General features: G+C 41.5%; 1 protein-coding gene across 1 annotated transcript in view; it reads right to left on the bottom strand.

Annotated features, from left to right (window-relative positions):
• The window catches only part of vegfc (vascular endothelial growth factor c), a 49979-nt gene extending 38812 nt beyond the window's left edge, over positions 1-11167 (bottom strand). The window contains exon 1 of the mRNA XM_054605284.1: positions 10635-11167. Within this exon, the coding sequence (XP_054461259.1) occupies positions 10635-10745 (111 nt within the window). The 5' untranslated portion in view covers positions 10746-11167. The remainder of the gene's footprint in view (positions 1-10634) is intronic.
• Positions 11168-23876: the final 12709 nt, after the last annotated feature.

Here is a 23876-nt window from a genome sequence, read left to right as displayed (position 1 = left end):
TCTGTGGTGGGACCTTTCTGGGTGTTGGAAGAGAACCTTTGGGCCACAAACGCAGAGCCCAGACGCAGCGAACAGCAGGAAGGATGCACTTCATTCACTCAAAATCAAGAAACAGGTCTTCTTCCTGCAGGGTCGTATGGAGATGTGTTTTTTTAAATTTGGGCTTTAGAACGAAACCGCCACAACACTGCATTTTATTCCCCTGATTCACTGCTTTGTTCTCACTAATGTTGCTCCCTCTCCTCATTCACTCTATGAAACTTATACAGATTTTTTAAAACTAGATCAGGCATGTGGAATTATTTACAGATTTTTCTTTTTCTTTTTCCTGGCAGACACGCCTTTTCCTCAAAATGTCCTGGCTTAGAGATATATATAACCATCCGCACACATTTCTAACTAGATTTCTTTTTGCATTTTACCTTTGAGTGGGAGGCAGACACAAGGGGAAGAGAGGGACATGAACTCCAACATAGGTCAACAGCTAGAATGGAACCTTGGTCGTCACTGTGAACGACTGTTTAAGCATCTTGATGTGAACCAAATAAGTATGAAAATAAATACATATTTTTTCGTCCTAATACAGGGCTCCATACTAACTCTTCAACTTTCTCAGTAGGTGGCAACAGCACATAATCTGGTTGACCCTTTTTTTTTTGGTACAACATGATTTAATAAACGACACTGGCTCAGTCGGTCTCTCCCTTCCCCATCATCATGGAGGCAACCACGTTATAGATAGTGTTGTGATGTTTCCACCCTTGGAGGGGGCAGCAATGATTATGATCATCATTCACTTGCATAAACGTGACCATGAAATTTTACACCGTTTTGTGGCAGTCTAGATCCATGTCCTAATGGTCGCTCTACGAGCCATTTAATACACAATACTCCATCACCTGATTCTGCCTCCATCTTACTGGTTAATAGAAGTGAAAGGGCCCATTTCATGTGCTGCAAAACCAATGAAAATAAAAAAGAAGGGTTGACCAGTTCACCAACGAGTTAATGTTGTGTTTTCTAAAGGACTGGTTTGGCATTGAACGTCGACAACACTGGCGATTATCAAGAATCGTTTGACATAATAGAATGAATTCTTGTTATTAATGAAAACCATTCCAATGAAGACAAAAACTGCCCTCCACCTTAAATTTACAATATAAGGATAGAATGTGAAAATATTTTACAGAAAACATTTGCAGAGTTTAATTTAACTGATTTTACTGAAATCATATAAACAGACAAAAGTTAAAAATGATAATAATAATAGGGTGAAGGCCATCCGGATTAGACACTCCAAATGAAGGAAAGCAGCTAACATGGTGAACTTAATTGCTAAATACTGAGGTTAGGTGTTAGTGTTGTTGTAGAGGTGGTGCACCTGCATGTTTCTCCACTCTCAAAGTCAGAGTCTACACAACAAACTGCACATCTGTGCTTGTGTGGAGTTCTTTTCTTCTAAAACAGAATGCATATAATCATGTGGATCACAAGACAGGAGCAGACCTGACTTATAAAACATCTGTGGCCCATACGTCGATCTTTACTTGTATGACCTCCTGTGAGGGTTACCATGACGAACTATACATAGTAATATATTTATGTAAATGTATATATACCCTCAGGATATTCATAAGGGATCCACAGTGCTGGATAGTGCATCGTGCTGGACTGCATGTTTTTCGTAGAGCCCCTTGGCCTCTCAGCTGTGACAATTTCACTTCATTATGCATTCTATCCTCGTTGACCCGCTTTCACCTTCAATTCACTCCCATTCACGCTCCCATCCAACCCCCTCCCATTGAGACCAACGCAGCCTAAAACTCAGTGTCAACTGGTGAGGTCTTCAGGTCAGACTCTGAGGGTCCAACAGCAACAAGTTAACCTTCAGAATGAGCTGAATGAGCCCTCACATACTGTGAGTTCAAAGAGCATCAAGAGTCAAAACATATCAGTGGGGAATGTTCTATTATTTTATTACAACACATTTTTTAGATGCAGAGAGATGGAGTGAGGTCAGGAAGGGAGGAAAGGACAGGGAGGGAAAGAAAGAGAGAAGGGAGGCAAAGGGAGGATGTTCAGGTTTCATCATCTTGGATTTGGTTCTATCAACGTTTCAGTGACAGAAAGTTAAGATTACAAAGAACGTTGTTACATTTGTTTCGGGATTATCCGACAGAGACCTGGCTCATCTTGTCTGCTCTAAAAGTGGACTTTTAAAGGTGCTAACTGTGAAATTCAAAGTATATCTAATAACTCCACACGGCTCACAACATGGCAACTGCTGAGACGGCGGCTTGCAGCTAACAGTGCCAGCAGTGCTAACAGTGCAAACAACGCAAGCTAACCAGTGGAGCACGCTCACGTGCACTAAAATGCACTAAAAGGCACACAGCTCTGATAACAACACACACTGAAGGACAGTGACTTCATTCTCTGCTCAGGTAACGTTACTCCACTATATCTTTACAGAGGCAACAGTTGTTTGCTGCTATATTAATGCACTGCCTATCGTATAGCGCATTGTTTCCTGGGGACACCATTTTTTGACAAACCAAATCAGAAAAAAAGCCTTATCTATAAATCACGAGCAGAGCCAATTTCAAGTTAATGAACTTTGCTGACCATCTTTATTTAAATGTATTTTATATTTGTATTTTTTATACAAGCATTCAGGCTCCCCATGGGGCTGCACGGTGGTGTAGTGGTTAGCACTGTCGCCTCACAGCAAGAGGGGCCCTGGTTCTATCCACAGGCTGGACAACCTTCTGTGTGGAGTTTGCATGTTCTCCCCGTGTCAGCGTGGGTTCTCTCCGGGTTCTCCGGCTTCCTCCCACAGTCCAAAGACATGCAGCTTAGGTTCATTGATGACTACAAATTGCCCGTAGGTGTGGATGTGAGGGTGAGTGGTTGTCTGTCTATATATGTCAGCCCTGTGATAGTCTGGCGACCTGTCCAGGGTGAACCCTAACCCTTCGCCCAATGACAGCCCCCCCCCCCGTGCGAGCCTTAACTGGATAAGCGGTTACGTATAATGAATGAATTCAGGGCCCCTCATGTGGATCACAGGTATACTGCAGATATAAAAGACAATGTTGGAATTCTGCAAATTATTTTGGTGACCCTAATAAAATCTCCTACTACCCACTCTTTAGGAATGACTGGTGTGGAGCACCTTTAAGGCCTGGTCACACCAGCATTCAAGGTACAACAGATATCACATTTAGTCATCCATCCATCCAGGGGTAAATACTTTATTAACCCCAATAGTGGAAGAATTAATCTTTTTTTGTTTGCTTTTTTAAATCATTTATATGGTTAAAAATAAGAATTTGAATAAATCATTTGTCTTTTGTAGGTCTTGTTTGTTTTCAAGGAGGGAAGAAATTGGTTCAGTGGTGGATGGGGTTTGTTGTGAAAAAATTGGAGATTTTATTTCTAGGCCATATGGCCAAGCCCTGGAAACAGTACTCTGAGGTGGCTCCATAGAGAGCCACTAGCATGCTGCTACCCACCTATAAAGATGGATAAGGAAAAACTGAGTATTTCATAAGGCACACCTTGACTCGAGGTCTTCACAGGTCCAAAATGTTAGACCTGATCTAAAAAGAACACATCTATCTACAGTGTGGAGGACTTCACTATGAAAAAGAGGGATCTGGTTGGTATTACTGAGGCCTTTCTCTTCTTAAATCTCAGTCCAAACCATTACCCTCACTCTGTGACTGTCTCATAACGTATAACTGATTAGGTTATAAGTCCCTCAGGTTGTTTTTGGCTCTGAACAAAGAAAGCAAGGAGTACAGGAGTCCAGACAGCTTCAAAATGAAGATTAAATTATGAAGGATGATTGAGAATCAAGTGTATAGACATACAGTGGTGTATGTGTGTGAGTTCTGGACATAACCTACACATGTGAGCAATCTCATCCACCTGGTTTCCATCTGCAGTGATTAGAGATGAACACACACACACACACACACACACACACACACACACACACACACACACACACACACACACACACACACGCTTCTGTTGAAGTCGGACCATGGCTGTGGCTGAGACTACTCAGTGAGTTTGTTATTTTGTTATTTTGTAGTGCTTTCTGAATTGCGTAATGAGAATTAGGGCTACACCATAATGGAAAAAAAACTGCAATATTTTTATTTCTGTGATGCTTATTTTTACCCTAGATTTTGTACATTTTAAAGTGAAATGCATCAATCTGGTGAACTTTGAGAACAAATATAAGAGGTGAACGGCGCAATAGCAGATAACAGTGTCCAGGAACACTTGAGGACTGGGACAAATGAACAAATATTGGTGTTGGTGTTCATGACCAAACTACTCAATGACAGGAAATTCATCTGTTTGTGTGCAATAACTCAGAGATGTTTCCACCAACAAGTTCTCAATAAATCTAGCTCTGTGACTACTTTTCAAGGAACTGAAAGGTTCCTTCAGCCCATTGTTTGCGTTTCCATAGCGGTCTAAAGACATGCGAAGATTAGGCAGATTAGTGCGCTGGCGTATGAAAAAGCAACATGAAATGGGACGAAGGCTGCTGGTGGTCTCTCGATACTAGAGTACTTCCTAGTTTGTTATGACAGTAACGACGGTCATCCCTGCAAACGGTCATCCCCCCCCCCAATAGTAAATGATGATGCATAATGAATCATTTATTATTTCATGGGCTATTTGGGATTTTTGGGGTATTGCATTTATAATTATAAAAAAATACATATGCATTCAAATACTGATTTGGACATCGATTACCATGGCAACAGTCAGAGCTTCGAAGATTTTTGTTGGCTACTTTCTGTATTCAACGTCATCAAAGCTGCTCAAACCTTTATCAAAGCCTTCACCTGTCACTGTCACTGTCCATCTTTTTAAAGGCGTTTCGAATACGCTACCTGTATTTGTTAGATTCTCTGTTGAACCAGCAACTATATGCACACTGTGTCTACCCTTTTATGAATCTGGAGGAACTTAGAGTAGATGGACATGCATCTCAACACTGTGAGACTGAGCTGGACGGTCCATAGAGAAATCACAGAAAATTCCTTCAAAATGACTGCTTATTCCACACTACATTCTTCTGCAGACTCCAGGGGGTTGTGAAATATGGGCGAGAAATATGGACAGAGAGGGGTAGAGAATAAATAGAAACTGAGATGAGAGATTATGTGCTGACTGGGTCAGGATAAAGGCCAGAGAGAGAGAGAGAGAGAGAGAGAGAGAGAGAGAGAGAGAGTTGCTGTATTCTTAGTCATCTTCATCATGATGAAGTAAGTGATGGAGCAACATCCACCCACAGAGAGTGAGAGAGATATGCTGGCATTGTGACGGGTATTTCCCCACATTCATCTGTCTAGTTGAGGGTCATCTACATATTACATGAAGGTCATCATCACTTTAAACCAACATTGAATCTCAAACATAACAGTTCTATTTGATTTGGAGCGAGGTTTTTCATCCCAGCTTGGCCTGAGTACAATGCAAACTATAAAAATTCATCCCTGAAACATAACACGCTTTTTCTGACACCCAGTATGAGCAAGTGTCTGGTATGTGTGTAAACAAGATGTTTTTTAAATGAGCTCAGCAGGAAATACATGTATATATACAATTAAGTTATGTGTGCTAATACATTTTGGAGGCAAAGCAAAGCTACTCCAATCAATATTTTCATATGAGCAATACATCAGATAATGTGTTGTGAAAAAACGCACACAGGTTTGGTTCAGTCTCACCAATCTCATCAACCCTGTTACTGTTAGGAAACAAAGCTTTTACAATCCGACTGCCCGCTATCTGTCCTGCACAGAAGACCAGACAAAGTTAGTGACTAGCTGGTGAACACAGTGGAGCGTTTAGCAGCGAAGAGTCAGACATTAGTTGTTAGCCAGCAAAACGGTTAAAAAAGAGGGAATTATAGAATCACATACATCAGGTGGCTTGAAACACAACTCCAAATGCGCATAGGAAGGCTCAAGGCTGAGCTCACGCTGCTTGCTACAGACCCGTGCTCGCGGGAACGAACAGCGATTTCCTGGGTGAAAGTCCTGTGTTTGTTAGACCCATCCATCAGCACTCCCACCCGCCCTAATATCGCGCACTTTGTACGGCGTCAGTTGCTCTGAGCGTCTAATGCGGGTGGATGGGTTTACATCGGAATCATTTGGCAGTGTGACAGGTTGGTGTATAGTTGGCAGCTGTTTGCTAAAATGTATGTAATGTCAATTTTATAAAGGGATAATGTGGCAGTGTGGTGTTTATTGCTTGTTGGCTGCCTCCACATGGCCAATATATCAACTAATGCAGGTTAAAACACGCCAAAATAACACAGTCTCTTACAAATGACCTCCCGATATGATTAACAGGCAACGTTTGATCCCGTTGCCGGCTGTTGTGAAAACCTTCAATACCAGGGCAACAAGCTCTACAGAGGATGTTGGGGTGACTGGTTAAGTGTACAAAACATGTTCATTCTGTGTTCTGTCTTCTGCTTCAAGTCCTTTTCCCCTGAGATTTGAGTTGCCTAAACATAACCATAACTTCAACATTGCTGTCGTAATCCGGTGTGGACAATGAAAACAAATGAAAAACATTGGCAGTGAAGATTTTGTAGCTGCACTACCAGTGCCAGTCCTCTTTAGTACTTTGTGTGTTTAGTTTTAGGCATTCATTGTATTGCCATGGGTGATGAATGCCCAGTCATCTGGTACTTGGCATGGAATGGAGGCAGGAATTTCCATAAAGTACTATTATTACCAACTAATATTTCAAAATACTATTTGGTGCAAGATCTTTAGGTCGATAGGGTTTACTCACAGAAACCCCCAAAGCAATGAAGCAAAAAATGTTCTGGAACTGATCCCGCAGCTCAAAAGGAAAACTAGAAAGCCAATAAAAACATGGAGGAAAAGGTAAAAGACAAAGAGGAACCAAGGACGTTATGAAGACAAATGGCGCTGAACAAGGTTCATTGGGAGGTTGTTTTTCCTCCATAACAAGCCAAGTGTAGTAAGTCAAATGAGTCAAGGAGGATCTAGGCTGAACTATGCAGATTTGTAGTTTTGCGTGTTGATGTGTAACTTAATACATACAGTGCCTTCAGTCCTTGTTAGAACACGGACATGAGTACTTCCAGGCCTTAACTCATACGGACATTTTTGGAGTCAAGCTAACCTGATTTCTTGAGGATTACGTTCTGCTCATAAACACCCAGTGTAGCTCTAATTCATTTTGCAATAAAAATACATTTGATACAAGCAGCCCCCAGAGGCTATAATATCCATTAAACCTTACAATACAAAGATGTTTCAAATGCTGCTGGTAGAGTTCAGCAGAAAAATTGAATGAGAGTATCCACTACGGTTATATACCTTTACGAGAACGAGTATCAAACAAGAGCAATGTGTCAGTATTTACTCCTAATGAAGGAAAACCCTCGTTGGCTCCCAGCTGAGACTACTGTCCATATGGTTCAATGAAAGGCCAGCCGCACACAGAGCTCCTCCCAGCTCCTCTAAGGGTTCCCTGCAGCCTAGTTCCATTATCAACCCCTAGTGGTCAACATTACCAATAATGTGGGCGACTCCTCTGGTTGTATAGAAGTCTATGAGAAAATGACTCTACTTCTCTCTTGATTTATTCCCTCAGTAAACATTGTAAACATGAGTTTATGGTCTCAATCTCTAGTTTCAAGTCTTCTTCAATACAGCATGATGTTCATTTAGTAAATGATGCTCCATTTAGAGTCAAACAGACCATAAAGCAGGGGATGCTTTAGGGCGGGCTTACTATGATTGACAGGTCGCTGGCACTATCAGAGCCGTATACAGCGTCTCTACGTCACCCCTCTGCATTCCAAATTTGATAACTTCAGTTCATCTGTTGCAAGAAAAGCCACTGGCGACAGTCGTAGTCCAAATTGCCGACCCCGAGGCTTCAAGACGGCACAGCACAAAGCAAACGCTGACCTCATGGTGACTACGTCCACTTCTACACAGTCTGTGGTAGCAGCTAATGCAGCCTGGAGCCTGTAGCATAGATGAGCAGCGACTCATGACCTCAACAATTTTTACCTTTTATGAACCTCAACCCCAAAACCAGCGCTGTCTCAAGTGACATCATTTGTAGACATTTGTCAGACTTCACACAGCTCCCTCTGGAGGCTTTTTCAAAATGCAATCATACTTTACAAACACCTGGAAACAGACTGATGTGTAAAATTGGTGTTCTTCCCCTTTGAATACTATAAACCGTCTTCAGCCCATTCAATTAAAACATAAACAAAGCCAATAACGAAAGAAGGACGTTGAGCTCTAGATCATTAACGTTAAATACTACAGAAAATATATTTAGCCTGCAATGAAATAGAAAGTATGCAGGAATCATGTACTATCAAACATTACTTGTCGATTCCTGCCTTTAATTACATTACATTACATTACATTACATTACAGTCATTTAGCAGACGCTTTTATCCAAAGCGACTCACAGGAAGTGGATTCAACATAGGTATTCAAGAGAACTACTAGTCACCAGAAGTCATAAGTGCATCTCCTTTCTTAAACAAGCATCTAAAAGCATAAACCAGAGCAGAAGTAATTGCATTATCAATCCCTAAAGGAAGGCTAAGGAAAAGGCTACTGGTGGCTTTGTCTCATACTGAGAGCTTTTCTGCACTGAGCTGAAGAAAGCAGACTGAACCACTTATTTTAAGCATGAAATCATGAATTCAAGTGTGGTAAGTCGATTAAAGGTTTTTTTTTTTAAAAGCCTCATTCCTACTTCCTCCAAAGTTATCACTTGTTACTTGAATCCCTCACAGCGAGGGCTTTAAAGGCGGAGGACGGGAGCTGAGGGGAAAACAACTCATCATCCCAATTAAGAGTCTACGGTGATCAAATGGCTGCATGTTACTGCTTAACACTTATCCCCCCATCACACACTCACACACTAACACACACACACACTTGACCCCTGTCACCTGCCTTCATTGGCTCTTTTCTCTGGCTAATTTGAAACCACTCTTTCCAAATCCTCCCCCCACTCCCCTTCCTCTCTCATTCTATAGCAATTGAGTTCCATTCAAATCTGCTGTGCTGGCATGACATAAAAGAAAAGTATGTTTCATCAATCCAACTCGTATTGTAAAACTTAACAAATTGATAATAACGATTTCATTAAAGCCAGTAAATATCAGTGTTACCTCCTGTGTGCAAAATGATAAATGGCTAGTTTATGACGTGATACACAGCATCTGAGTTTGTAAGTGTATCTCTCTGTCCTTGACCTCTCCGACCCGGAGGCTCAGCAGGAAAAGCTCAGACTAAACCCTCGGTATCCTGCACACCAGAACAGATGATTACAATCGCTTAGGAAAATACACTGAAAGAGATCAGGCTCTGGCTTCTCGCTCTGGGCGCTGACCGTTACTAACGCGCCTTTTGTTTCCGCTCATCCAAAACCACACCGTGGGGAATAGAACTTGGAAAGAAACTAAAGTGAGATTAAAAATGACTTTCTGGCCATGTTTACACATTTAGGTGCCATTTGGACACTGTAAATGTCCTTTAAAGAGCATGTGGGTTATTTGTCTGCAAAATAATGTGTAAACACAATGTGTGGGTAGGCTACTGATAAAGTCAACTTTTGTGGTCATATTGGTTGATTTTCAAAGGTTATAGTGCAGTAACTCTGGATAAAGGGGGACATTTTTTGTGAAAAATTGTAATTCTCATTTAAATCTAAATGACATTTAAAATTTGAACAGAAGTTATATCAGAGCACTTTTCATATAGAGCGGGTCTAGACCACATGGATGCGTACTAATGTTCTATTCCCAGCAGCTGCAGAGTTTTCACACTGTTGAGTGTGTGTCTGAAGGTGTAATCCAGTGATTTAGTATTGCACTCCTATAAGAACTAACAAAACTGATTTATTAACGTACCTTTCATCCGACCAACCTGGTTTCTAAACGCCCACCTCTCCCAAACCCCCTACCTCCAGCTATCAGAGCCCACTCTCTGCTGACCAAGTAACAGCTTCTCATTCTCAGTCACCTGAACTTGGTGTGTAAAACACGTCACAAAATTAGCAGTGAATGTCTTGATTTTGGAATTGAATGCAGTCTGAATAGGTTTAAGTTGAACTGAACCAAACTTTTACCAACTTTTTAGCCACGATTCCCCAAAACCACCAGGTGAAATGAGGCTGCAGATCCTTCCTCATCTTTCCTCTGTAACAGGGGATAAAGGTTTTCACTCTGACTTGCCGTGATGGACTCCAGTACTAGATCCCCTCCACACTATCTTAATCTAAGAGTGAAATACATGTCAAACATGCAATACCTCCATCAGGAGCCGCTCAGTGCTGAGGCAGTGACCAGGTGTTCATATTGTATTACTCCAATACAAACCTGACTTAAGATCCTTTCATTTAGACTATGTGGTCCCGAACCCTTCTGAAGCCACATGATGGACCCTGATGTTGGTGCAGTGAGCATTCAGACATGCAGCCAGCTTCACTTCTCTCTGTTCTCTCTGTTCTCTCTGTTCTCTCTGTTCTCTCTGTTCTGTTCTCTCTGTTCTCTGTTCTCTCTGTTCTCTCAGACCTACCGGCGCGTGGCTCTGCTCCGGCTCGTACTCATCATCGTGGTCGTTGAGGTCGCTGGCGAGGTTGCTGTAGAGGAGATACGCCAGTAAAAGAGATATTCCCAGTAGGTGCATCTTTATCAAGTCCTCGTGCGTTTATGATCCGAGAACCATTAAAAGCACATTTAAAAAAAAAAACCTCCCTGTGACTGCGCTCCCTCTGCTGCTGCAGCCGACCACTACTTCATCTGGCCCCGCTCTCCCTATGTCTCTCTACCCCTCTCTCTCCCTATGTCTCTCTACCCCTCTCTCTCCCTATGTCTCTCTACCTCTCTCTCTCCCTCTATGTCTCTCTACCTCTCTCTCTCCCTCTATGTCTCTCTACCCCTCTCTCTCCCTCTATGTCTCTCTACCCCTCTCTCTCCCTATGTCTCTCTACCTCTCTCTCTCCCTCTATGTCTCTCTACCTCTCTCTCTCCCTCTATGTCTCTCTACCCCTCTCTCTCCCTCTATGTCTCTCTACCTCTCTCTCTCCCTATGTCTCTCTACCTCTCTGTCTCTCCCTCTATGTCTCTCTACCTCTCTCTCTCTCTATGTCTCTCTCTCTCTCCACCTCTCTCTCTCTATGTCTCTCTCTCTATGTCTCTCTCTCTCTCTCTCTCTCTCTCTATGTCTCTCTCTCTCCCTCTATGTCTCTCTACCTACCTCTCTCTCTCTCCCTCTATGTCTCTCTACCTACCTCTCTCTCTCTCTATGTCTCTCCCTCTGTCTATGTCTATGTCTCTCCCTCTGTCTATGTCTCTCTCTCCCTCTGTCTGTCTCTCTCTCTCTATGTCTCTCTCTCTCTCTCTGTCTCTCTCTCTCTCTCTCTATGTCTCTCTCTCTCCCTCTATGTCTCTCTCTCTCCCTCTGTCTCTCTCTCTCTCCCTCCCTCTCTCTCTCTCTCCCTCTATGTCTCTATGTCTCTCTCTCTCCCTCTGTCTATGTCTCTCTCTCTCTCTCTCCCTCCCTCTCTCCCTCCCTCTCTCTCTCTTTTCTTTTTTTTCTTTGTCCCTCTGTCAGGGTCCAGTACTTGCTCCACAGAGGCCCCCGCTGTGAACAGAAGCGGGTCATGTGGAGCCGGATCAGCCCGGTGGGTCCGAGCCGGACGCGTCAATGGATTACAGGAAGGCGGACGAGCTGCCTTCAAAGTAAAAGCCTACAACTGACCAGCAGGTCTGGTTGCCACTGCGTTGATCGGCCACATTTTCTTCTTCTCTACTTTCTCAATGAACAGTTCTGACGAGTTTAGGGCTTCTCTCTCCTGTCCAGCAGGGGGCGACTCCTCTGGTTGTATAGAAGTCTATGAGAAAATGACTCTACTTCTCTCTTGATTTATTCCCTCAGTAAACATTGTAAACATGAGTTTATGGTCTCAATCTCTAGTTTCAAGTCTTCTTCAATACAGCATGATGTTCATTTAGTAAATGATGCTCCATTTAGAGTCAAACAGACCATAAAGCAGGGGATGCTTTAGGGGCGGGACTACTGTGATTGACAGGTCGACACCAGAGCCTTATAGTGTCTCTATGTCACTACTCCGCATTCCAAGTATAGTAATTTACGTTCATTGGTTGCAAAAAAAACAACAACATGGCAACAGCCGTAATCCAAAACGTGGACGGTGAAACCGCTGAACTAGAGGCTTCATAACATCAGTCCACAAACCAATGGGTGACATTACGATGAATACTTCCACGTTTTATATATATGGTTATCGCCTTGCACCTTATCATCATAAAGACACTAAAAATAACAGCAGACATCAGTAAACCAAGATGAGCTTTGTTCATATGTTATAACACAGACAGTAGTCATCTTGTGCAGGCTACAGAGGACATTCGATTCAATTCAGTTTATTTTGTATAGCCCAGAATCACAAATTACAAATTTGCCTCAGAGGGCTTTACAATCTGTACACATGCGACATCCTCTGTCCTTCCCTCACATCGGCACAGGAAAAACTCCCCTAAAAAACCCCTTTAACAGGGAGAAAAAAGGAAGAAACCTATGGGAGAACGACAGAGGAGGGATCCTTCTCCCAGGATGGACAGAATGCAATAGATGTCATGTGTACAGAATGAGCAGCATAACAGAGATACAACACATTCAATGTATATGACATAAATGATTCATATAATAAGACTACTTATAATAACAGCAGCAATTATTATAGTAGAATTATAATTATGAAAATAGGGATAGTAATGTGATTAATAATAATAATCGAAGTAGCAGTGGGTGCCAGTCGGCTCACAGCAGGAGGCACGACTACGGTCCAGGTATCACAACGATTCATGGAAACCTGCAGAGCGAGAAAGCAAAAAGGGCTTCAGGGTGGAAGTAAAGCTAAAATGCTTAATGGTACAGGTAATAGTAATAGTAATGTGACTAGTAATAATAATGGTGGTAGCAGTCGTTGTCAGCAGGGCCGTGGCAGGATGCACGACCACGGTCCAGGTACAGCCACGATTTATAGAAGCCTGCGAAGCGAGAAAGCACAAAGATTCCAGGGTAGAAGCAAGTCAATAAGCGTAATAGTACAGGCAATAATAATAGTAATGTGACTAATAATGATAGTGGTAGTAGTAGTGGGTGTCAGCAGGGCCTCAGTAGGTGGCACGATGACAGTCCAAATATAACCCCGATTCCTGGGAACCTGCGAGGCAAGAAAGCACAAGAACTCCGGGGAAGAAGCAAAATCAGTAATGTGCATAAATAGGAGATTAATACATAAAGAGGGAGTGAGAGAAGAGGAGAGAGGAGCTCAGCGTATCCTAGGTAGTCCCCCGGCTGTCTAGGCATATAGCAGCATATCTAGGGGCTGGACCAAGGCGAACCTGAACCAGCCCTAACTATAAGCGCTATCAAAAAGGAAGGTCTTAAGCCTGCTCTTAAAAGTGGTGAGTGTGTCTGCCCCCCTGATTTTCGCAATGTTACGTAAATGAAAAAAGGCTGTCCTTGAGATCTGTTTTATATAAGAGTTAAAAGACAGATCCTGATCAAAGATGATTCCAAGGTTCTTAACGGTAGTGCTGGATGCTAGAGCAATGCCATCTAGAGAAACTATATCGTTAGATAATTGATTTCGAAGGTGATCTGGGCCTAGTAGGATAACTTCTGTTTTTTCAGAGTTTAACATTAAGAAGTCACAGGTCATCCAGGTTTTTATGTCCGTAAGACATGCTTGAAGTTTAGAGAACTGGTTAGTTTCGTCTGGCTTAATTGATAGATATAACTGGGTATCATCTGCATAACAATGAAAGTTTACTGAGTGTTTTCTGATAATATTCCCCAAGGGAAGCATATATAAGGTAAATAAAATAGGTCCAAGAACAGACCCCTACATATACAAACTGAGATCGGTCTGATAAATACGACTTAAACCAGCTAAGTGCGGTTCCTTTAATGCCTATTAGATGCTCCAATCTCTGTAATAGGATTTGGTGATGTGGACATGGTGACATGTGGACACCGATAGTGGAAGTTCAAGCACACATATTTGGATATTATAAATATCTTTATGGTCACTTCGCTAACACAGCAGGCAGCCATACCCGAGATTTGTCTCCAGTATCTGAGCTCTTAAAACTAAAATCGTGCTATTTGATTAGAAATAGGGAATTAATATGACAGTATTAATATGACAGTTCTAAGTTCCACTCAACATTTCACTACAGGCATCATTACTTTATTAGCATCAATGGATGTTGAATTGTTTGCTTGAAGCTATCTAGCTTTGTTAAGATCAGCTTTTTACAATTACCTATGTTAATGTAACATTTAGCAATTAGTGTTACATTAACATAGGTCATTTCTACCAATGACCTGTTGTTCCAACAATGAGTTGAATTGTACTCAGAACTGAATAAATAGCAACTGATTTGACGGACAGGTACGGGACAGTAAAGTTACTGGGCAAAGGGGTAAAAAAGTCAGTAGCTAGTTTCTGTTCTAAGTAAATCAACATTCTACACGGGCGTTCCTGTCAAGCTCCACAGGAACACCCCCGTGTTGCTTTTTCCAAAAGTAAGAGCAGGCTATAAGTAAGAAGCCTTGGTCGTTTTGGCCGGTTATCTGAATATTACGAGATAAATTAAGATAAGATAATCCTTTATTAGTCCCGCAGCGGGGAAATTTACAGGATTACAGCAGCATAGGGTATAGTGCAAACAAGAGACCTAGTAAAAAACAAGATCAAAACAAGTATTATAAATAAGTAAAAAAGTAATAAAACAATAAAGAATATTAAATAAGTAAAAAAAGGTTAAAAAATAACTAGAATAATATATATACAGACAGAATAATTATAGTATTGCAAAGTGTATTTATATTGCATCTGAATATTACAAATTAATTATTCTGTTATCATAAGCTTTTATCTTGGGGTCATAAAAAAGGATAGCCTCATATTAATCTTTATCCATTTTAATATATATATATATATATATATATACAGTACCAGTCAAAAGTTTGGACACACCTTCTCATTCAACTACTTTGACGAATCTAAAATATAAAACATATTCTGGTTTGTTGAGCATTTGTTTGTTTATCACATCATTCCATATGTGTTCCTTCATAGTTTGGATGTCTTCAATATTAATCTACAATGTAGAAAAAAATAAAAATAAAGAAAAACCATTGAATGAGAAGGTGTGTCCAAACTTTTGACTGGTACTGTATATATATATATATTTATTTGACACAATAATAAGCAGACAGGGCAAATCACAGTGTCATTATGAAACACACTTGAACAGATTATCGTGCGGAAGCTAGTTGTGAATTACTCAAGTATCCTTTTACTTAACCATATTCATTTTTATTCATGCCCATTTTGTGGGAAAGCAAGAGGACATTATTATCTTCACTTACTAACAAACGTATTTGCGTTGATTCGATCATCAACACTCACAACACTACATTGCGCTTTTCTATCAGATAATGTATTTTTTCAGGTCAAAACTGATGTGGGAAACAGAATGAAAGGGGAGCACCTGACCGCATGGCTGTGAATCTGATGTAGGAACGGCATAAGAGGCATTCTATCAGAAATATTTAGACAGAGACATCTTTGTCAACACATTCTCAGTCCCAACTCGTCAAATAGGGACGCTTGGTCAGTGGCTCTTTACATACGCTGCTAGTGTCGCACTTGTCAGGGACGACATGTCAGTTTCTGCTCGGTACTTGCATAGTGTCTTCTTAAATTAACTTGTTGTTAACTTGTAGATGCATACAGTTTCCTTTCAAAATAAACTTGCAACTGTAGTTTCTTTAGGTTTTTTAGTTTTTAAGTTTACTTGGTTAGGTTTAGGAAGAGATTGTGGTTTAGGTTGAAATAGGTACGTTTGTAATGTAAAATAAGTATGATAGTTAAGTAACTTACCTACGCAGTGTTTACTTACATACATTTCATAATAAAGTAGTAAAGTAGTTTGGTTTCACATGGGACATGTACAGCAGTCTCCTGGGTGACAATCCTGTGTATGTTTGACCTGTCCATCCACCTAACCCCCTAAAAGTGGACTTTCCTGTTCTTTAAACTACGTCAGTAACTCTGACCGTCTAACAGGAGATGGTGGTTGGGTCTGTAAAAAATTATAATGTGAAATTTACAAAAATATTCAATAAATCCAAATATTGTGTTTGAGGACACACATATTTGTTGTTTGTCACATACAGTAAAACCTGACCGCCAGCTACCACAACAAATATGTGGTGTAACTCTCACTTTTGATTAATAAATGAAATTGTTTTAGTTTTTTCCCCCTATGTAACCCAGGAGGAGTAGCTCTTGCTCTGGTAACAGCTTATGGGAATTAAATAAAATCGATAAACAGAGCAGATGTGAATCTTCACAGTCTAGTTAGACTGTGCTCCCCACCATCATCACCGAACCAAATAAGGGAGGCTGTTAAAGAAGCATATCAGTGCCCTTGGTTTTTCAATCAACCATCAGATCTGAATGTTTGGTCCACTGTCTGTATTTTTCTTTTTACAAATTGGATGTTGGTGTGCTAGTTTAGGCCAGTGCCCCTTTGACCTCAACTTGTACTAAGGAATACAAACAAAAAGTGAAAGAAAAAAAATGTTGTAGAGACTGCAAACCTTGTTTCCAAAAAGGTTTTTCATGTGCTTTTGTTAAATTTAAATAAATATCAGTCCATTTTTTTTATCAGTCCACTAGATAATGATTTTTAGTCTCTCGCTGTTTTTTGTGAAAATGTCAGGGATATGTCAATATTTTTTCGACAGCTGATTATATTTTCCTGACAGTGGAACAAGTCAGCTTCGCTCATATTCCTGATAGAAGTGTTGAGTTGAGCCCAGTCCACAGCGTAAGCAGGTTCAGCCAGAAACGGAGCGACAGAGTTATTGAACATGCCTTCAGCTGAGGGCCGAACACTGTTACACACACACACACACACACACACACACACACACACACACACACACACACACACACACACACACACACACACATACACACACATACAAACATACAAACACATACACTATGGAGGTGGAAAGGCTGTACCATGCAGGGGATCTCTCTCGTTTAGTTTTACTACTTGTGAGTGAGGCACCATTCAGCAGATATTTAGGGCATGTGAAATCCTTCAATGTGGCCGGCATTCCAAAGTATTACACGTTCACACACACACACACACACACACACACACACACACACACACACACACACACACACACACACACACACACACACACACACACACACACACACACAGAGAGAGAGAGAGAGAGATTAAGAGCCACATTCTGAGTGGACTCTTTTCCTTGGGGTATATTCGGTTTGGATTAAACTGAGCGAGTTAGCAGAAACAACAGTGAGCCGGGGTCATTCAGATACTATATTATTTTGTGTGTGTTTTTAAAATAATTAGATAATTTATGACTGAGACAAATAGAAACATGTGCATGTGCATGATTATATGCATCCTTGTTTAAATACCTTATGGCTACACATCAGAAACGTCTGAGTTTGTATGTGTGTGTGTGTGTGTGTGTGTGTGTGTGTGTGTGTGTGTGTGTGTGTGTGTGTGTGTGTGTGTGTGTGTGTGTGTGTGTGTGTGTGTGTGTGTGTGTGTGTGTATGCGAGTGCGTGTGTGTACTCAGTCACCCATTCCAACTGTGGGAATTCTTATTGTACCGGAACTGAATAACAACAATGGTTATAGGGTGTTTTGTTAGTGTGTGTGTGTGTGTGTGTGTGTGTGTGTGTGTGTGTGTGTGTGTGTGTGTGTGTGTGTGTGTGTGTGTGTGTGTGTGTGTGTGTGTGTGTGTGTGTGTGTGTGTGTGTGTGTGTGTGTGTGTGTGTGTGTGTGTGTGTGTGTGTGTGTGTGTGTGTGTGTGTGTTACACTTTTAAGGCAATCTCACTAAATGACTCCTGACTTGCTTCATGATTTATGTCCCTTACTGCTGACTGAAATGCTTTTATAATAAAGTATACAATTTTAACTTAAGGCTTTTGACTCTATTCATTTACAGTTTTATAGTCTCAGCTAAGCATTATGATTTTACTAAGAATGACAATATACTGTGTCATTTTCATGTCAATGGTATGATAAAAACTGTTTTAAATGCATTTATGCATTCATTAAATGCAGTACTTTATGATGTCAAGTACTCTGAGAAAATAACCATGGTTATATCACCAGGGAGGATCTCACAAAACAATATGCTGTTTGTTGCATTGTGGGTATTGAAGGATTCAGTGTTTTTGGAGCTTAACCCATATTTAGGAAAAAGTCAGGACATCTTTGCCTCTGCTGCATCTATTTTTTCATCATTCTTTTATAAAAGAGAGTCACTTGTGATCCCCAACTCAGGCTGTTCTAACACACTGTTCATAACTATAATCACAAAAGTAATACATTATAATTCATGTATAATCAATGTTATCATGAGCAAGGACAGGTGACATAGTTTAAAGAGTGAGAGTGTTCATAGGGAGGAGTTTGACTGCTGTTCATGTCCCATTAGAAACCAGAGGTCAACATTAACTTATTTGTTACATAGCTCTTGTACGTAAGTAAACCCACTTCAGTACTCATTTGAACTCAAACCAGGATCTTTTCCTAAATATAACCAAGTAGTTTTGTTGGGTTAACGCTGCAGGGCCTGGTGCAGGCGCACTGATAGTTTATGTTGCTTGACGTCCGTAGCAAAACATGACATATAAAGAAGTAAGTCTTTGTAAGATATCGTATAAACCATTGTATGAAGATGCTTTGCCCAACTTTATGAAAATGCAACATTAAATGATTTTCTATGTCTTAAAGTAATTTGAAAGCCAATATCACATAGGAGAATTAGCGTAGTTCATATGTTGCTGTAGGAAGTTGAGCTTGTGCTGCTCTGCGTCTCTCCAGCCCCCTAGTTACATAAACAACAAATCCTTGGCTCAACACTGACCTCTTGGTCAGGCAATTAATGTGCACACGCACACATATACACACAGCACATCTAAACACTAATAGCTCAGACCCCCCACGGACAGCAGGTCAAGGTTGTACGAACTGAGCACCAACCTCCCCCTCCATGTGTGTGTATGTCGGTGCGTCAGTGTTTGTGTGTGTTCCCTAATTAGAATGCTATGCTTTTGGTCGCAGACATCTGTGGAATTTCAGCTGATATGAAAATAATTGCTTCTCTTTGGCTTGGTCCGTTGTAGAGAGCGTCGTGTTTTCACAGTTAGAAACGTTACAAAATATGCTCCAACGTTTACACTCAGACTTGCTCTAACCTGGTCACAACAGTCTTTACTCAGTCTGCTTCCACCTACAGCTTAACTTCTCATGTAGTGTCAGCCAGTGTTCTCTGAATGCTTTATCATGGCAGGAGTGTGAGTGGGGGGCTTGTTTAGTTAACATGGAGACATGTAAATCCCTGATTAGCTCTTTAACATAAACTTCCTTCACTGACTGATCAACACAGGAATACCAATGTGTTATGTGTGTGTGTGTGTGTGTGTGTGTGTGTGTGTGTGTGTGTGTGTGTGTGTGTGTGTGTGTGTGTGTGTGTGTGTGTGTGTGTGTGTGTGTGTGTGTGTGTGTGTGTGTGTGTGTGTGGATGGTTTGGGGACAGCCATGTCCCCATTTGGGAAAAATATGATTTTGGGGTTATTGGTTAAGGTCAGCCTAAAGGAGGCAATGAACACATTAAGGAATGGGATCCAAAGGTTATCTGGTGCTGTAACAGTACATTTGAAATGCTTCTGCAAAGTCTTGCTCTCGGTTGAAATGATGGTTTCAACAAGGATTTCACCATCCGTGGGTTAATGTCACACATTGATAAATGTGGATGACTTTCACAAGAGAAAAAAATGAAATATGAACTGAGATGCCACTGATGAATATATTTGGCTCATTAGTTAAATGTCCTTATCTCCTTAAATGTGCATGGTTCAATATGACTGAAAATGCATCATGAAGTGTCTCATCATACATTATTGCAACCATTGATTGCCATGGAATTTAGTACAGACATTCATGGTCCAGAGGTCCATTTTAGGGAAAAAAGTCAGGACATCTTGGCCTTTGCTGCATCTATCGTCCCTGTGGCCGACCTCCAGAGAAGCCCCGTCCGCCTGGTGGTCCTCCTGTTCGCCCCCGGGTGGGGTTCTGCCTGTCCGCCTTGCCTCAGCCTTCGAGGATTCTGTCACAGTTCTGCTTCCATACTCTCCCTGCTCAGCTCGCTCTTGTCACCTGTTCAGCCACTCCCTGCTCATCAACTCACCCAGTATTTAAGCTCCTGTCTCACACACACTCACTGCCAGATGTTCTCCGCGTCATGCCAGACTTTCCAGCACTCACCCTTGGACTGATCCTGTTACCAACCTTGCCTGCCCCAGACTCTTCTGCCTCGTCTCTGCCCCGGTAGATGTCTCAGCCTTCTGTCCCCGACCACGAGTTTTGCCTGTGCACCTCCTGGTTTCTGTCTGCCTGTTCCCGTGGCTGTTTGGCGTATTCCCGACTGGATTTCTCTGTGTGAATCTGCTCATGCCCGGTTTCCTTCTGTTTATTCTATCCTGAATTAAAACTCATACCAACTAGTCCTCGTGTCTGTCATACTGCTACTGGGTCCTAAATACACCCGTGACACTTATGATGAAACAGAGAGACATTTGCAGACAGCTTTTGGCCAAAAGGATATGATCGCATCCTTTCAAACATTCCCTAATGCCCGTCATAGACTGCCGAATGAAGCAATGGAAGTTTATGCTGCGGATGTATGCCGGCTGGTTAAAGAAGCTTTATCAGATTTTCAACATAAGGCTTCAGAGTATATGAAAATGTCTCGCTTCATTGCTGTTGTGGATCAGAAGCTTCAAGTCAAGTGTCATGAAAGAGGAGTAAAAACTTTCACCAAAGCTTTTGAAGTTGCCTCCCAAGCTGAGCGTGCTCGCCAAGCAGGTAGATTGATAATGCCAGTGTCCCCAGCTAATGTCACTGTCAGAGATGTTGGCCCAATGCCATCAGTAAATTCTGTACGTGAAAATGACCCTGAACTCAGGAAAGAATCTTACTGCTACTGTAAAAGATTGAAGTAATGATCTGGATGCACTGAAACTGAAGCTGGATGAGCGAAGTAGTGTGCACCACCGGGAGAGGAACATGCAGGTGTGTCCTCATAGATCTCCCTCACTTCATGGGAGGAGCCCAGATAGACCCACAGATGCATGGAGCTCAGGCTATGGACATTCACCATCCAGATATTCACGTTCCCATCATTTTTCTCCGGAACGCTACTCTCCTCATGTGACACGCCAACATCAGGACTACACCCGCGGGGAACCTGACAGGTACCGACAGCCTTACGGAGATCCTTACTACTCAGCCCATGCCTAAGGCCCTAACGAGGAATGGAGATGGAGACAAAGCTCTCCGAGTAGACATCCCTATAACCCTCGTCGCCAAAGCCCAAGTCCCTATTCCAAACAGGTTTCATTCCAAGAGTATGAGGACAAAGGCCTGCGGAGCCCAACCAAAACTGGCTACAAAGATCATGAGAGATGTGAGCAGGGAAACGGACATTAGCTGATGATGTGGGGCGCTCATCAGTTAAGTCTCTGGAAGCCCCAGAGGTCTGCGTCACGGAAATCACATACAGTATCCAACAAAAGACAACCCCTAGTGGTAGGACAGATATTACAATTCCATCGAGGGAAACAGAGAACATTGAAGCTATCTTGATGGTGAGGTCCTGCCCCTACTTAGGAAAAGTGAATTAGCACCCGCTAGCTGTACAATACAAATAGTGGAGAACACTGCTGTACCCCCACGCTGTGAAAGGATTTGCAAAGTTGCCCTGATTCCCTGTAATTAATGCAGGCATCCCAGGCAGTTACAGTGGCTGTCTTGAATCCTGGCAACCACAGTTGGATGGAATGGCAGTTACCAGTACACTGTCTACTGCTGAAAATGGCTTTACAGTTGCACGCATCATCAACCCCACATACACAGTGGAAGTGAGTCACAGCCCCTGGGCAGCACCTGTGGTGATGGTCAGGAAAAAGGATGGCACATGGCGGTTTTGTGTGGACTACAGAGGCTTGAATGCAGTGACTGTAAAAGATGCACACCCTTTGCCCAGACCAGACGACACCTTGGATGCACTTAGAGGCTCATCGGTGTTCAGCACAATGGATCTCTCATCAGGGTATTGGCAAGTGCAGCTCGAGGAACAGGACAAAGCAAAGACAGCTTTCACTTCAAACTTGTATTCTACAAGATTGTCAGTAATTAGGAAACTCAGTTGCACATGGGACAGTTTTGCATTTTTTGTAATAAATGTCATTCAATATCTACAAACATAATGGCACACACAACCAGTTAAATATAAATGACAAAACTAAATAAATATGGGCCACAAAATGAGCTTCAAGTAGTTAAGAACGAACAGTAAACAGTGAGGAGTAGTGAAAAATAAAATAAAAAAATCAAGTACACGGTGTACTTGGGGTATCAAATTTTACTTAAAAAACCTTGTAGTAAAATGTCCTTCCTTTATGTATATATCAGAAATGTCATGCTTCACACTTGGTTAATATTAGTTAGTGCGATTAGGACTTCAAAACAGGAAATGTCTTTCATCAATTTGGAGCATTCTGCATGACCTGGTTTAGTCTGGCTCTTCCAATGGCAGAGAACAGTCCTTGAAGCAGTAATAAAGTCCAAAACTTATTTAGGTTTACCTGGTGGTAGGAGAGACCAACCTCCTGATATGCAGAGCTGCAGAGAATCTGTTAACAGACGGACTAATCAACTACTCGACCAAACTTTGAAATAGTTGTTTCCTGATGGGAGAGAAAAAATAACATTTCAGCATTTCACTTGTAAACTTCCAACAATGGCCGTCAACCAGGAGTCCCAGGCATTTGTGACGATAGACAGGAAAGTGGATTTGGGGTTTCTGATGATAAAACAAGTTGTTAAGAAACAGAAATGAGTGTAATTAGAAATGTCATCTCCTTGTTTATATTCACCATTTTACATCAGAGGCTATACAGACATTCAGCCAAGGAGAGGTCATAGAAGGACATTTTGAAAACTGAGACATTTTAGCAGTCAACCACAGTTTGGCTGCTGTGAAGTAAAGCCCACTAAAAACAAAAGGTTTTAACACATTTCTTGGATCATGAAATTTGTTCAAACACAGAAATACACTTGTGCACAAAATGTTCCCCCCATATATCAAAACTACTGATAATTAAGACCCAATGAGGAACACTAGTCATGCATTAATGAGAAAATTATGTTCACGCTTCATGGTTTCTGAGCTAAAGGTTCTGCAGTAATAACTCTTTGATTCCAAATATCACATGTCACTGGTTCAGTTCAAATCAAGATCTAGATGTGAAAAGATTGAAACCTTGTTCCCTCCACACTGACCCAGACTCTTTGTGATCACACCTGGAGATTCATTCAACACGATTGTGCTGCCACCTACTGGTCATAATTAATAAAGTGCAATTCTAGCTGCATCCTATAATTCCTCATTAGAGTATGTACTTTCCTTTGACATTTAGTGCCAACTTCCCGGCCATAGTGGCAAAAGTATGAAGTATTTCATGGAATCTCAGTATTAAGCCGTTGAAAAGAATGACTTACCAAGTACTTCTTTTTAATATAACATTTTATTATAATACTCACATTCAGTAGCATATGAGTGGTGTAATATCGTTATTTATGATGTTC

The sequence above is a fragment of the Anoplopoma fimbria genome, chromosome 9, assembly GCF_027596085.1.
Source record: "Anoplopoma fimbria isolate UVic2021 breed Golden Eagle Sablefish chromosome 9, Afim_UVic_2022, whole genome shotgun sequence".
Lineage (NCBI taxonomy): Eukaryota > Metazoa > Chordata > Actinopteri > Perciformes > Anoplopomatidae > Anoplopoma > Anoplopoma fimbria.
Note: the sequence above shows the minus strand (reverse complement) of the source record. Positions and strands in the feature narration are given on the sequence as shown.